The 14,284-nt window shown below is 31.8% G+C and overlaps 2 protein-coding genes across 4 annotated transcripts; both read left to right on the top strand.

Annotated features, from left to right (window-relative positions):
- The first annotated feature begins 899 nt into the window (after positions 1-899).
- On the top strand, positions 900-3,179 carry LOC129881755 (heavy metal-associated isoprenylated plant protein 32-like). 2 transcript variants are annotated; one of them, XM_055955866.1, is made up of 4 exons: positions 900-989; positions 1,211-1,256; positions 1,884-1,959; positions 2,656-3,179. In XM_055955866.1, the coding sequence occupies exons 2-4, from the start codon at positions 1,236-1,238 to the stop codon at positions 3,018-3,020; spliced, it is 462 nt and encodes a 153-aa protein (XP_055811841.1). In that variant the 5' UTR covers positions 900-989; positions 1,211-1,235; the 3' UTR covers positions 3,021-3,179. The 2 variants fall into 2 exon arrangements, with proteins under 2 accessions (XP_055811841.1, XP_055811842.1); XM_055955867.1 differs by having other exon boundaries at positions 900-1,256.
- A 1,759-nt stretch (positions 3,180-4,938) lies between these two features.
- On the top strand, positions 4,939-10,238 carry LOC129882853 (RNA exonuclease 4). 2 transcript variants are annotated; one of them, XM_055957339.1, is made up of 7 exons: positions 4,940-5,084; positions 5,531-5,682; positions 5,775-5,908; positions 6,016-6,233; positions 6,324-6,530; positions 9,478-9,558; positions 9,791-10,238. In XM_055957339.1, exons 1-7 carry the CDS (start codon positions 5,035-5,037, stop codon positions 10,050-10,052), a joined length of 1,104 nt encoding a protein of 367 aa, XP_055813314.1. In that variant the 5' UTR covers positions 4,940-5,034; the 3' UTR covers positions 10,053-10,238. The 2 variants fall into 2 exon arrangements, with proteins under 2 accessions (XP_055813315.1, XP_055813314.1); XM_055957340.1 differs by lacking the exon at positions 9,478-9,558 and having other exon boundaries at positions 4,939-5,084.
- The last annotated feature ends 4,046 nt before the right edge of the window (positions 10,239-14,284 follow it).

The raw sequence follows: 14,284 nt of genomic DNA, 5'->3' as shown, positions 1-14,284 counted from the left end.
TTTTTATAGTTTAAAATAAGTGAATTGTTTAAAATTTAAAAAAAATATTGATTTTTTTTCATATTTATTCTTCATTTAATAAAGTTGTTAACTACTTTACATTTTCTGGTATAATAGTTTGGGAATAATCAAAAAAGTAATAATGAAAAGTAGCATTTAATTTATGTCCCTAAATATTTTTTTTTAAGGGGTGGGCAAACTCTAACAATTCACTTAATATGGACCAGAGATTAACGCGTAATTTTAGGCATTAATACTCCCTTCGTTCCTTTTTTACTTGTCAAATTTTGACTTGGCACACCTATTAAGAAAACAATGATTGATATAGTGAGTTTATCATTTTACCCCTATTAATTGATAGAGTTTCAAACATACTTACTCACTACATTTTTCAAAGACATTAATTCAATGTTAATAAATTGAGAGTATAATAGAAAGAAAAAAATTGTTCTTTCTTGATTTGTCAAAATTGACAAGTAAAAATGAAAATCAAATTAAAAAATATTTGACAAGTAAATAGGAATGGAGGGAGTATATATTTGCTAACATCACCTACTATTTCTTTAATTTATGATAAATAAATATAGATGTTTAAAAATATTCTTTAGCAAACATGTTAAAATTCTCTCTTTCATGACACTTTTGGTAAGGATATTACAAAATCTTTTTTTTTTTCACATACAGATTAAAATCCTCTCTTTTATGATAATTTTGGTAAGGATATTAAAAAATCCCTTTTCTCAAAAAAGAAAATGCAAATAATACTTAACTACTTATTAGATATTTAGAAGATGGGATCTGTCATATCATAAATTTCCATATATTCTAAATGACTAAATCTTTGCTTGATTTTAACTAAACAAATAAAATATGGAAATCTTAGAAAATCACTCATAAATTTTCGTAATTAATACCTTAATTTTCACCCATCTTCACCAAATGTTTTATTGACTAATTACTTTTCCTCATAATTGACTGTTCATTGCAAGGTTAGTTTCTCTAATTTTCTTTACAAGTTTGGTCTCCATTTACTCTAATCTATCGTACAATATGTAAATCATGATCAATGGTTATTTAGTTTTCAGAAAAACTAATGTTATCCCTGGACAAAATAATTAATTACTAGAATTTTTTCTCTTTATTGTTTGTTACAAAAAAAATTGTATATAACTTTGGTCTTAATTATTTAATCTTCTTTTATATTTAGCAGTTGTTTAGACGTTCGAGTGATTTTCATGGAGCCCTTTGCAGACGTGGTAAGTCATAAAAAACAAAACCCTTTATTTTCTTGACTTTTATTTCTTGAACTTTTGCGTTTGTTTTTTTTAATTTTTCACCCACTGTTTGGTATTTGTTTTTGGAGTCTGACTAACTCGAAGGAGGTAAAGTGCTTCCTATTAAAACAATTCCCTACTTAGAGTTCGAATTCGAAATTTCTAATTAAGAATGAAGAAATACTTATCACTCTACTATAATCTTTGTTTTCTTGATCATTTGCATTAACCCTAGGATTGGTTTTGTATTGTAGATTTTTAACATTTGCATTAACCCTAGGAATATTGGTTTGTAAAATTAATTTTAGCGTAATTTAAATTTTTATATTTTGATTTTTCATCACTGTCTAATACCTGCTTTAGGGTTTGACTAATTCGAAAGGTGTAAAGTGCTTACTATAAAAATGACTTCATACTCATAGTTCGAATTTGAAATATCTAATTAAGAATGAACGAGAACTTATCACTTCAACACGTCCTTTATTTTCTTGAACATTTGCATTACCCTAGGATTGGCTTTGTATTGTAGATTTTTAACATTTGCATTAACCCTAGTAATATTGTTTTCAAAAAATTAATGTGTGTTATTTATTTTTTAATTTTTTGTAGAGTTGCATATTGAAAGTGGATGTCCATTGCGATGCATGCAAGATGAAGATGGTGGAACTTTTAAGTTCCGTATGCGGTAACATGCTTATCACTAATCCTACACATTAATGGATAATGGTTAATCATGATTTTTTTTTTTAAAAAAAAGAGGGAGGATAGGATTGGAAAAAGAGAGGGGAAAATATGTTAGGCTCCAGTAAAGTGTTAAATGAATCTGTTGAGTTATATTTGGTTCGATTAAAAATAGGTTGAATCAACAAATGAGATATATAAATTATATCTTAACGTGTTTTTACTTGAATAGCAATAAAATTTATTTTTCAAAGAGTAGCGAGAATATTTTTTACAATATATATAATTTGGTCAAAATATACAACTTACATACAATTTTTTGTTGTATAGAAATCTCGTCAAAAACATACCACGTCTTACATACAAGTTGTATGCATTTTGTATGTTTGTGAAGTGTGTATGTTACTTTATGTCTAGTTATACATTGGTGATTGGACATACAAATAATATATAACCTTAAATATAAAATACATACAATTTATTTATACATAGTGATTTAGCAAGAAAAAGAACATTGTTCTTCTTTCTCAACCGTTTGCAACAATATCCGATCTACATAAATAAAAAAAAATTCAAAACCCAATTTTTGAATTCCAACTAAGCATTTTAGTGGTTGTTAATATTTTGTGCTTTGCATTTAAGATTGAGTGTTGAATTTCCTTTTCTTACTAGTGATCAAATGTCCTTTTTTTTTGTGCAGGAGTGTATGCATTGACAATAAATGCAGAAAAAGGAGAAGTAAATGTATGTGGAGAAGTGGATCCAAACCTATTAGTGAAAGCACTAAAAGGAACAGGAAAACATGCAGAAATAGTACATGTGAAGCTCAAACATCCTGCTCTTACTACTCCTACAACACCTTATCGTCCTTCTTATAATGGCCATGGCTACCATAGCCTTGGTTACGGCTACGGCCATGGCCACAACTACGGCTATGGCCATGGCCATGGCCATGGCTACTACCACACAATGCCAATGAGTCCATACAATTATTCAATGAGAAGATCACCCATGATGATGGAGCAACCGCACTACTATGGCCATGCTTCCTCATATCCTAGGTAATATGTCATCTTATGCGTAACTTGTTTTCTTACCTAATTAGTTTATAGTATAATCTAGGCCGATACTATAAAAATGGTACATGAGGTGGTTGTCGTGGTCAGGAATGTGATCAAAGGCGTGATCTGAACTTTATAATTTGTAAATTCTAGGGAAAGTGATTAGTAATGGGAGAGATTTGCTATAAAATTCTAAGTATAGATATATAATTTAATTCTTTTAAACTATAACTATGTATAGTAAATACATAACACATGTTTGTCTTACTATCTAATTTTTTTAAAAAAATATTAATATAAAATTTGAATTAAATTTACTAAGTTCGATCGAACCTATATATAGACTTTTAACAACGACTGGGGAGCGCGGATAAGGGAGGAGGGGTGAAATTGTCATTTTTTTTGTAATGGTGAAATTATTGGTATGTCATATATATACTATGTTTAGGGGGGGGGAATTTATAAACTTTAATTTGTTCTCTTTCTAGAATTGTGCAACAAATTCTACACATATTATACATTTTTTGACTGAAAATGCTTGTGTTGTTTGCAGGTTTCGGTCATTTTACTACTAATTATTTTATTTATGAGGAAAACATCTATTTAGCAGTTCAATTAATTCATGTGCTAAGCTACTTTTGGACTGTTAATGTGGAACGTTATGCTTTAATCTTGACTTCTAATTATTAGATGTATTCTACTTTTTAGATTATTGTTATATAAAACTATCGATTGTGATTGTATGTTTTGTGGTTTACCCCTAAATTTGTGGTTTAAAATAACAATTAAATTTGTTTAAATGGCTAAGGGATAATTATCTTGATATTGAATAACTTGTTTAATATAATCAAATGACAATAAAAGCTTTAAACAACGAAATAACTTATGAAAAAAAGAACAAATCTTATTAGCTTATCTCTTGATTAATCGTTTAGCAACATCACCAGAAAAGCAAGAGTATTAGGAATATATGGAACTAAGTCTGACATTTTTGATTTGTGTACTTCTTTCAATAATTTTTGCCTTCAGTCTCACCATCACACCACAATTCATATTGATATCAACTTGGCATGTGGGTAATAATAAATCTTAATCATCAATAGTTGTAGCTTTATCAATACTGAAGGCAAGCACGAAAATGATATAAATAACTACATTTGTGAATAAACCAAACTCTAATGTGAAGTAAAATTAAATAGGGCTAGTATGCAAAATTGTACATAACTACAAGTATGAATAGACCGAAATTTTAATGAAAAGTAAAAAAATAAATAATAATATAGGAGCAAAATTGTAAATAACTACAAGTATTGAGTAGACCAAAAATAGGATTTGCATCACTCGGTTCGGTTTGATTTTATGTATTATCAGTTTGATTTATCAATTTTTATTTTTTAAATATGCTAAATTAATAACCAAATCAATAAGATAATTTTATTGGTTTTTGATTTTAACGGTTCAATTTTTACATTAACCAATAAGAAAATACTCATTAAATAATTATATGAATTCTCCAATAATTTGGAGCGATAAGATAATAATATAACGTTACAAAATGCTCATAAAATAGAAACAATAGTAACTAAGATGAAAAAAAATATACAAGTGCAACACAAATAAAAGAACTAGAAAAATAACATGAATTGAAGGCTAAAAGACAAAGGTAGTAATCAATAAGGTAATGATATTAATATTTAATATTTATGTAGGATAAAATAGAAGTAGTAAATTACTAGTATCTTTGGATTATCAGTTTGACCAATAACCCAATATTAGAAAATCAATATCAAATCAATAACTTAATAATTTTTTTTTATAAAATCATTAAAAACCTATTAACTAAATAACCTAATAACATTTTTTTATTCAATTTATTAATCGGTTCAATTTTCCACGCCCTTACCAAAAGAGCTAAATTAAATAATACTGAATACTATAGGGACAACATTGTACCTTCTTCCTTTGTTCGAGGGACCTGCAAATTGCAATTACATTCTCAATTAAGCGGAGTTCATTCTATGGAATTCGAACCCTACCAAGTTCCTCTACAACCCCTCTCCACTACAAGGTAATTGCAACTGCAATTGAAAAATTAAAGTTGGGCTTAAGTAGTTTTCCTGTATAGTTTCTAAATATATAATGTTTTTTTTTTCCATAGAAGGAATCAATCAGTCAATTCGCACCAAAAATTACATGCATTCACCATTATACTTTGAATTTTATTTTATTTTTAATCGGGGTTTCCGGACCAGTAACTCCGTCCATCAAGTCTAAGACAAATGGAAAGAATCAGCTAGTGTTTTTATCTCTAAGACCTTATGTTTTCAACCCACATTGACCACTAGGTCACGTGCTTGGGTGCTTGAATTCGTTGTTGGTTTGTGGATGGAAGGAATAAAAACATAATCTTGTGACTAACTAAGGTTGTTCTATGTGGGGGGTAATGGGTATGGTATAAAATTTTGATTTTCATGTGCCAGAATGTTATTGCTTATGTTGTGTAAGTGATGTCAGGCACAAGTGTTCTGCTTGTTTCAAGCAGTATAAGAAGAAGGAACATCTCATTGAACATATAAAAACGGCGTATCATTCGGTTCATGACCCTAAATGTGGTGTCTGTAACAAGCATTGCAAATCGTTTGAATCACTAAGGGAGCACATTACTGGTCAGTTATTGTGCTAAGACTATGAATGTTCTTTAGGTGTAAATGCTCTCTCTGCTGTCCTCCCTCATTCTCGTTTCACTTTTAACGTTTAGGTCCATTGTCCAAAGTGAATTGTTCAAGCCTCTTTGCAGAAAGAGGCTGCATTTTGTGTCTGAAAGTCTGCAGCAGCGTGGAGTCTCTCAATGAACATAAGGAAATGTGTCATCTCACCACTCCTCGACCCATTGTGAGTTGGTGAATTTTCTTTCTGAATGCCTTCACAAGATTCAGATACACTTAGGATACTCTAGATGTATGTCTAGTTGCTGGAATGTGTATCTATAATTGTTGCAGGACACAGTAGAGATGCTTTATTCAGAAGACGAAATGGCTATAAGTAATAGAATTAGCTGCATAAGAAGTCGGGAAGCAGTTGCCATAGATTGTGAAATGGTTGGAGGGGGAAGTGATTGCTCACTAGACCTTTGTGCAAGGGTATGCCTAGTTGACGAAGATGAGAAGCTTATTTTTCACGCTTATGTTCTACCTCAGATTCTTGTGACTGATTATAGGTATCTGCTGGTAAATAAACATATCTATTTAGTGTCAGGTGACATTATTAGCATTACACCTTTTCATACTTCCTTATCATTGTGTGCCAGGTATGAAATTACTGGTATAACAGAGGAGAATCTACGAGATGCCATGCCTCTGAATGAAGTCCGGGGGAGAATTCTGCAGATTCTTCACAATGGAGAGTCAATTGGTAGAGTAAGATTGGATGGTGGAAGAGCAAAAGTACTTGTGGGCCATAACCTTGAGAAACACTTGGATTGCTTGAAGATGAATTATCCTGATCATCTTCTTAGGTAATTTTATGTTGTTTTTTTCCTTATGATAAATGAAAGTCATTTTCTCGGAACCTTGAATCCTGTATTATGTCCAGATCATGGGCTTGTCCTGTATTATGTGTATTACACCATTCACTGCCATACATTAACATGAATGGGTTTTTATCCATAATTCGACGTAACATGCTTCTTAATTACAACAACAACAACAAGCCCAGTATAGTCCCACCATGTGGGGTCTGGGGAGGGTAGAGTGTACGCAGACCTAACCCCCACCTTGAAAGGTAGGGCGGCTGTTTCCGAAAGACCCTCGGCTTAAGAGAGAAGAACAAGAGAGAGAAACAAGGAAAACAAGACATAGGTGGGACTATAAAGTGAAATTGAAAATTAATTACGATAAAGTGAAATATCAATTGTTTAGTGTTGTCTCTTCAAAAGAGGTTCATTGGCAAGGAAAAGTATGTCTTAGAACGTTGATGATGACACTGAAGCGCACAAGTTTACTTTTGTGTGTGTAGGGGGGGGGGGGGATTGACACTGTATATGCTGCAGCTAGGGCACATTTTTTACTATGCTGCAATTAAATTCTGAGGAGTTGATGCAGCTATCCATTTTAACATCAGTGATTATGAAGAAGGTATGAAGTAGATGAACAACTTTACCAAAGAAGAATTTTTGGAATATAGGGGGGTCACTCTGCATAAAATGGACGATGGGAAACACGTATGGGGTGGGAAGTATATCTATAATTTGACAGTGAGATAGAAGTTGCAAGGGCATACGATTATACTGTTATAAAGTGCAATGGAAGGGACACAGTTACCAATTTTGAGCTAAGCACATGAGGAAAGGTTTTTAGTTGAAAGGCTGATTTTGGAGGGGCAAGTCATAATCTTGATCTAAAATTAGGCAAATCTCCCTCTTCCTATGCTGATTGCTGATAATCAACATGGAAACACTAGACAAATGGGAAACTCCCAGTGCCAACATGGATTAAACGATTTCCTAAACATAGAAAAGTCAATGAGAAATTTATTAATTTTAACATGGTACAAGCAGGTAGAGGTCATGGGTTCAAGTTCCACCCTCATCCATTATCAAAAATGATTTACGCATTTTCACCCATGAAAAATGAATCAGGCCCGCACGTGAAAAGGCATGCCGAAGAAATAATTAAGTATATAAAAGTGTGCTCTCTCTAACAACCCAAGCTCTCAGATGAGATCATCACACATCTAGCAATTCAACAATTTGAACACTAATTAGTTTAGTAAAGGGCACTGATATTTCCATCTATGTAAGGAGATAAAAATCATCGATGGCAAGGAGTTATACTTACATATGCAACATGAAGCTAAAGACTGGAGTAGCACCTTGTCCAAGAAAGGGAAGTAATACAGGCAGCACACAGAGAGCTCCTGAATATCTCTAGGAAGCCTCATGAACGGACCATAGCTTACAGTTCCATTTAAGAGTATTAAAAGTTGTCGTCTTAGCTGCTGTAACCGCTAACTTAGCATCCATCCTTGCCGCCTTATATATTTCCCTATTCTACCTCTTCTCATCCTCGTCCGTGCAGTCCACCCACTTCGCATACGCAATCTTCTTTGCTTCCACTTTGCCTTGAACTTCTCCATTCCACCACCATTCCCCTCGGCGTCCACCAAAGTTTTTTTCCGACACCACTAGCACCTCTCTTGATGCTTCCCCAATGCAACTAGTTGTCTTATCCCACATGCTTTCCGCATCCCCACTACTCCTCCAAGCTCCCATCACCGTCAACTTTTCCCCAATTACGCAGGAGAGGGCAGATGTCAAAGCCCCCCTCCCCCAATTTAATCCTAGGCTGGACATATAACTTCTTCTTCCTCTTCTCTCGCTTAATCTCCAAGTCCATCACTAAAAGCTTATGTTGAGTAGTAAGCTTCTCACTCGAAATTACTTTTCAATCCTTACAAAGGCCTCTATCGCCTTTCCTCGTAAGTAAGTAATCTATCTGAGTTATAGCCACCATGCTACGGAAGGTAATCAAGTGATCATTCTTCTTCGGAAAACATGAATTAGCTATCACCAACTCAAAAGCTCTAGCAAAATCCAAGAGCGAGGTTCCGCTACAGTTTCTAACCCCAAAACCACTGCCACCATGCACATCGTCAAAACCACTAGGAGTTGCACCAATGTGGCCATTGAAATCTCCGCCAATGAAAAACTTTTCGGTGATCAACGTACCTCCTAAAATCGCATCCAATTGTTCCAAAAAACGTGTTTTGACCTCCTCGTTTAGGGCATAAAATGGCCCTCCTTGTTGTACCTAAACTTTTCTATAATTTCCAACACCGTAGGGTTTTCATGATGTTCCTTCAAATGCTGGTACTTTAATCCTTCTACTTGCTGGATCATCCAAATATTTACGCCACCCCAAGTACCATCACCCCCCCCCCCCCCCAAGAAGATAAATTTCTGTCTTCTCTACAGGAACTGGTTTTAAACTCCCACATTATCAACAAGTTAGAATCTCTATACAGATAAAAATAAATTTAGAATCTTTAGCTATTTTTGTGAAGAATTTGGTTATATATCCATGGTTGCAATATAAGCATCCATTATATTCCTTCTGGCCTAATCCATTTTCTGAAAAATGATTTTCTCGAGCCGAGGGTCCAGCGAAAATAGCCTCTCCACCTCATAAAGGTAGGGATATTGGAAATAGCCTCTCTACCTTACGGAAACTTGATCATCGAGCTTGTGCTGACTTATCTTGTGCTCTATTTTGACAAATTTAAACATAAGAGATTAAGATAAAAGTAAGAATTATCAGATCAATTGTTTACGTTCTCTGTTTTTTTCTGTCAAGTTGGGTATATGGATAAGTTATATGTTATATGCCTTGGAGATCTTTTCTGCACGAGATGCATTCCCCTATCCATGGCCTGAAATACCCATGTCTTGCTTTCGTTCTATGCAGAGATACTGCAACATACCGCCCCCTGATGAAGACCAATTTTGTCAGCCACTCTCTGAAATATCTAACCAAGACTTATCTAGGGCAAGTAACTTGCTCACTCCTCATGCTTTTTTCATTTAGTTTTATTTTCTCTGCGTATTTTTGTTAGTTAAATTTTTCCATTATATTCCCATTGTTTGTTTTACTTTGATAGTCCCCTTGCTAGTGAAGAAAATGTTCAGTCACTGTTGGTTTCTTGTTTACATGGAGCTTGAATGAGGCAATTCAGGCCCTCTTTCAGGCTATGCTAACTGAAACTTTTGGCCCGAAACAGATATGATATCCAAGTTGGTTTCCATGATCCTTACCAAGATTCAATGTCTGTCATGCGGTTATATAAGAGGATCCGCGCACAAGACCACCCAATGGAAGGGACTATTAAAGTATCAAATTCACCAGCTCTAAGCTTTAGCAGTAGCTCTGATCCATGGAAATCCAAGTCACACGAGAGCATGACGCCTAATGAGCTCTTAGAGATATCAAGATCCAACTATAAGTGTTGGTGTCTTGATTCACATGATGCAGTGCAGAGGTGAGTTTTGGAGGCAAGAACACGTAAGGAGCTAGGGCTAACGGAATTCGCGACGAGTTTCACCTTCTTTCTTTATTTCTTGTTGATTATGAATTCTAGTTTTGTGTTTTGAGCAATATTATGAGTATCTTGATTTCTTCTCTAGGATTTTGATGGAACATCTTATAGGATGAATTTTTGATATTCCTTCTCTATTTGTTCAATTACGGCTTTGATTGTTGTTAGTTGAAGTCCCCTTGATTAACGATGTCGTTATATATACCTTGTATTGCTTAGAAAGATTATAGGACTAGATTTTAGTTGACCAATGTCACTTTTAAGTAATTAAGAGATTAACTGCTAGATTCAAAGTAGGATTAAAAAATAATGAAGCTTTGACGTGGTGTAGTGAGTAGTTTGCATTAGTAACTAGGGTTAATTCGAGAGAATAACACCAAAAAATTACTATAATTAGTCGAGAGATAATTGTGATAAGTTAGACTCACGATCGATAAACAATAGTTCAACAATATTATAATTAACACGTTGAGAATTTTTTTTAATAATTAAGGAAATTATTATCTTTTTAATTATTGAAAGCACTTCACATTATTTTACTTGATAATTTTATTGTTGTTTTTATTATTTAATTTTCTTAATTTACATATCAAATTTAAAGTATTTTAACTCGGAAAGTTGATTGTATTGATTTTCTTGGTGATACAAAAGTGTGACTAAAGGTCTAAAATAGTTTTATGTGGGATCAATTTCAGACTAACAAAAGTGTGACTAAAATAGTTTTAGGTGAGATCAATTTCAGACTCAAACATTAAATTATATTTGTGACGATTCCTTTTCCTTTTTAAGACGGGTTTTGGGAGTAATTTTTCTGAACAGTCAAACGTGTTTGGAAAATTACCTAGAAACATTACTTTTGTTTCTTTTAGGACTACAATATCGCTCAAGAGGCTGCTTTTTGTGTCTGAACCAATTCTGTCAACCACTCTCTGAAATATCTAACCAAGACTTATCTAGGGCAAGTTACATGCTCACTCTCATGTTTTCTTTACTTCTAACTTTATCTTCTCTGGTATTTTCGTCCCATTTAATTAGTCCTGTGAGGCTGCTGATGGTTTTGTAGTTACTCATGTGCAAATGACTACAACTGCATGTTTTTTCTTGGTAAAAGTTATAGTTTATCTGCCCTAATTTCCATCCTTGGAGGACTCTTCAAGTTTGATGCTTTTGCAGAAGGAGGGAGAATTGCTTGATTATGTTATTGAAATTTACATTCTCTATGCAGGCTAGGCATTCTTTACCATGACAGCATACCAGTGTAATTTCATACGTAGGTTCTGGAGAGGATAGTGTGTACGCGATCTTTTGAAGGTAAATAGATTGTTTTTGAAAGACTTTCGGCTCAAGTAAAAAATAGCAAAAGGCAAGCATATTGTAAAACAAATATTACAGTGAAGAACCATGTTGACAAGAATTAAGAAAAAGAATAAATAGCACAACAGATAATACGATAACTAAAGCAAATAATGAAAGGTAATACTAAAATCAAAAATAAGATAACGTTGTAGCAATAAAAACACAATTGATAATGGAAATAGACGACTCTATTACCAATTAATCTTTTACCATAATTCTAGACATTTATATTTTTTTTATCTATGGTCATGTCATTAATAAGTTGTAGGTAGAGGTGTTAAATGCGTGGTTTGTGTGAATTTGAGAATGTCAAAAAATACTGAATTAATAAATGAGTCGGTTTATTGACCCACCTAAATGTTACTTGCGCTGAAATTGATAAGTTGTGATGAGCTAAAACATGGTTATAACCCGACCCATTCAGTTCTTACTAAGTTTTAAATTCGAAGTTTGTTTTCTTATAATTTATATGAGTACCTAATTAAACCTTTGCCCTTATATTATTACTGTATAAACCATATCAAATAAAAAATATTTTTTTATAAAATATTTAGACAAAGTTTCTCATAGGTCAATTTGAGCTGCACAATTCATTTTTAAAATAGATTGAACTAAACAAGTCGAAATAAGCCCGGTTAATAAAAGAAGAGTAAATTGACTACACTTCTAAAATAAATCATTTGGGCTGATTTTGCAGTCCCAAACTGTATGTGGGTCATGTCTAGTCTAATCACCTCTCTCATGAGTATTCTTTGATGATACAAAGAATTGTTCGAAATAAGCATCATTCACCTCCAATCCAAAAATTGTGAATTCGAGTAAAAAAAATAAAAAAGTTAAAAATTCTTAGGAACGAATAAAAAATAAATAAATTACGATCTCATTAAAAATAAAACTTGAATTGATTGAGTGATTAGAGACTATTGTCTAATTGGATAATGTATTAGTGAAGCTTTTAAGAAGTCATGGCTTGTGGTGGAAAGTTCTTTCTTTCCTTTTTTTTTTCATTAATATTATTTTTTAATAAGTGTCTAATATTTATATTGAAGCCTATTAATTTAAATTTATATCATATAATTCTTTTTTTTAAAAATCACTTTTTTTTTCATATTTAAAATTTGAAATTGAAATCTTTAATCCTTTGACGGTAGCTTGTGGTGGAAAGTTGCAGAGTAGTTGGGTGACCATAATCTCAGTGTGAATCCATACATTTGGAAAGAAGAAAAAAATGCTGACTTTTTAATTACTCCTAAAGATGGGTAAAATTATTATATGCCTATGATTAAACATAGATTTTGATCATATTCTCAACCTAATAATGGACCATAAAGTCATGAAGTCTTTTATTTATATTTTTCGATTTTCTACTAGGTGTTAGGAGTGGAGCTCCGACTAAATCTGAATCACGCACTACAGAATTTATGAACTCTTTTATTTAATTCGTCGTTGGAATGACCCTACACTAGAAATGTTCATGGTTTAGCTTGATTCAATTTTTCTTTAAAAGATAATTAAATTAGTTTTTTAAATGTAAAATAAATCAAATTAATTAAGCCAATTTTTTATTAAGTCAATTTTTTTCAAATTTTATTGATTTTAGTAAGATAGATTGATTTTTCAGATATAAAAAACACTAAAATATACTCTTCGAAAGACGTTTCTAGAAATTAGCGTAATTAATAGTTAAATTAGTATATGAAGTGAAGTATAATATACTCTTTATGTAATTTGAAAAATTCTAGCAAATGAAAAATGATATAGTAATTTTCAGTTTTTAATGAATGAACCAACTTTCATATTGATCATACTTAACGTAATGTAGTATAAATATTAAAATCAAGGCTAGTAGAAAGATACTAATAGAAATATATTTTTCAAAATTGTATATCTAAACTCAATAACTTAGCCTATAATTTGTAAAATTTTAAAATATTTGATTTTTACTGCTATTGAACTCGTCCATTAAAAAAAAACGTGAATATTAATTGCGGACTATCAAAGATCCTCTAGGATCGACAAACAATTCTGTTCTTAATTAGGCCAGTAATAGTAAAATAGCACCATAGATTTTTCATACTAAAAATATATAATTTTTAGATGAAATTTATATATACCTATCTGCCCCTTTTTCTTTTGAATTTTTTGAACCTGTCTGCCCCTTATTCTATTCGCTGAATCGCTATTTCCTTAAATTTAATATCATCAGATTATATATATTATGATTAGGAGTGTTCATGATTTGGGTAAAAATTGATTCAAACTGAAAAAATAAATCAAATCGATCAAATAAATCAATTTTTTATTTGATTTGGTTTGGTTTGGTTTTACATTTTTGAAAACCGATAATATTTGATTTGATTTTTATTTTGTTTTTTTTTTCAAAAAATCCGAAGAAATAATCGAACCGAATCATAAATTATATACATATTTTTTTATAATTATATATACATAATATGTTATTCTTTATGAACATTTTTATGCAAAAAATACAACACACTAATTTAAAATAGTAAGGTATGATACATTTTATATTTGTACAACAATATCATTAGCTTATATTATTCAGTAAATTTATGTTGTTTAGTACATTAAATTAACTAATAATATAAGCAGAAAGTTAAACATAATTAAAGTTCTGATATAAAAATTATAAGATCTAAAATGACATGAAGATAATTTTTTTTGGAATGAATTACTTTCTTTTCTTCTCTTTTGAATGAATCATTTTTTTAATTTTTGTGTATGATTAATAACTGAATAACCGAACCAAACCAAAGTGAAATCGATATCAACCAAACTCGATGGATATATATTTTAATTAGT

This window comes from Solanum dulcamara, chromosome 3 (genome assembly GCF_947179165.1).
Source record: "Solanum dulcamara chromosome 3, daSolDulc1.2, whole genome shotgun sequence".
NCBI classification, from domain to species: Eukaryota; Viridiplantae; Streptophyta; class Magnoliopsida; order Solanales; family Solanaceae; genus Solanum; species Solanum dulcamara.
This window is presented reverse-complemented; position numbering and strand designations above follow the sequence as displayed.